The sequence below is a fragment of the Austrofundulus limnaeus genome, unplaced genomic scaffold (assembly GCF_001266775.1).
Source record: "Austrofundulus limnaeus strain Quisiro unplaced genomic scaffold, Austrofundulus_limnaeus-1.0 Scaffold1119, whole genome shotgun sequence".
NCBI classification, from domain to species: Eukaryota; Metazoa; Chordata; class Actinopteri; order Cyprinodontiformes; family Rivulidae; genus Austrofundulus; species Austrofundulus limnaeus.
Genome location: NW_013953521.1, coordinates 114127 through 116000, shown reverse-complemented (window position 1 = coordinate 116000; position 1874 = coordinate 114127). Strand labels below are relative to the sequence as shown.

The 1874-nt window shown below is 51.5% G+C and overlaps 1 protein-coding gene across 1 annotated transcript in view; it reads right to left on the bottom strand.

Annotated features, from left to right (window-relative positions):
- afg3l2 (AFG3-like AAA ATPase 2) overlaps positions 1–1874 on the bottom strand; it is a gene marked incomplete in the record, with an annotated part of 17739 nt that overhangs the window by 12220 nt on the left and 3645 nt on the right. Inside the window, 5 exon segments of the mRNA XM_014030793.1 lie at positions 307–580; positions 655–779; positions 869–943; positions 1010–1159; positions 1229–1347. Coding sequence (XP_013886247.1) covers positions 307–580; positions 655–779; positions 869–943; positions 1010–1159; positions 1229–1347 — 743 coding nt within the window.

The following is a 1874-nucleotide window of genomic DNA, read 5'->3' as shown; positions in this document are numbered from 1 at the left end:
ACAACAAGTCAACAAGATGTTGACATACACAACAACAAGTCAACAAGATGTTGACATACACAACAACAAGTCAACAAGATGTTGATATACACAAGTCAACAAGATGTTTACATACACAACAACAAGTCAACAAGATGTTGACACACAACAACAAGTCAACAAGACGTCAACACAAACATTTGTACCTTGCTACTCTTAGCCCTGACCTTTAGTCTTGGGGATTTATCTCAGATCCTGCCTGCTCACCATGTTGCTCTTCTTAGACCCCGCCCCTGACCTCTGTTCCCTCAAGCCCCGCCCCCTCACCTTGGGAATCTTGGCTCCTAAGTCCTGGTACTGTTTGGGGTTCTTCAGGAAATTAACAAACTCCATGATCTCTAACTTGGCCTCCTCGCAGCCCGCCACGTCTTTGAACTTGACGTCGATCTCGTCCTTCAGAACCTTGGCCGTGGTCTCGCTGACTCTGAAGAGCCCGCCTAGCCCCCTGCTGGGCCGGCCCGCTCCTGCAGAGCCACGCCGCATCATGAAGAGCAAGAAGCTGATGATGAGCAGCGTGGGGATCATGCTGAGCAGGAACGAGCTGTGGAGCAGAGCATGCATCAGTCACTTGGTTCTGACAGGAACCAAAGCGGGCTGAAGCGGGCCGCTGCTCACCCGTCGCTCTCGGTGGTATAAACCACAGGCAGGTGGTTCTCACTCTCGATGCCGAGCTCATTCTGAGCCGCCTCCAGGTTCCTCTCGAAGGTATCCACACTGCCGATGTTGAACCAGACGTACTGCTGCAGAAACAAAAGGGGCGGAGTCACTCACAAGAGGCGGAGTCACACAGCTTCACGGTCACATGACTCCTGAGACAAAAGGAACGCACCCCGTCTGCCGGCATCTGTCCTGCTGAGAACACCACTTTAACGTAACGCTTGTTGACCACCTCCAACCGGTCCACCTGAGGAACAGACCACCAATCAGAGACCTGAGAGCTGGTTCAGGTGTGCTCAGGTGTGCTGCTCACCACTCCTTTGGACAGGTAGTTGTTGACAAACTCCTTCCATGTTACTTCTCGAACTCCGTCCCGTAGGAAGTAGTACATGATAGCAGCCGAGAACACCAGACCACACAGCGAGTAGGTCCAAAACTCCTTATTGTCCCAGGGAATGTCCCCCTGAAACACACAGAACTAAGCCCCGCCCATACCTGTACAGGTAACGCTCAGGTCTAACAGGTGACTGACCTTCTGCAGGCGGCTGTACCAGCTGGACTCCTCCTTGCGACCTCCTCGTTGCCCACCTCCTCCTGCAGCGCCGCCTCCAGACTTGTCAGGTGGTTTCTGACTGTTGGCAGCTTTGGGTTCTAAGAAACACCAGAACAGATCAATGAAACCTCTGAACCAGGACCAGGACCAGGACCAGGACCAGGACTCTGGATCTTATCTGCAGTCTGAGCAGAACACTGGTGATTCAGACAGGTGAGTAAAGGTTTCTGCTGATGTCATCGGATCTCAAACCAGGTGTTCTGAACAGCCTACAGGTGAACATCTGTGCAGGTGCAGGCCCTGGTCACAGACACAAACATTCTTCACCTGTCAGGAACCCTCTTTGGTGCTCTGAACCAGAGGTTCTTAAACCAGGGCCACAGCGCCACCTTCAGGGCCTCAGAAGAACAACAGTTTTTAACTTTGGGCCACAGAGGGCCACAGAGGGCCACAGAGGGCCACAGAGGGCCGTGGGACCACATTGATTTAAAATAAGGTGTAATACACTTTCTCACCACTAGTAGCAGTAGTGCACCACTCAGATGKTBAACAACTTTTTAATATGTAGAAGAAGAACCTTAGAAACCTGCTGAGGATGGAAACTTATTTTAAATGAAAAGTAGAA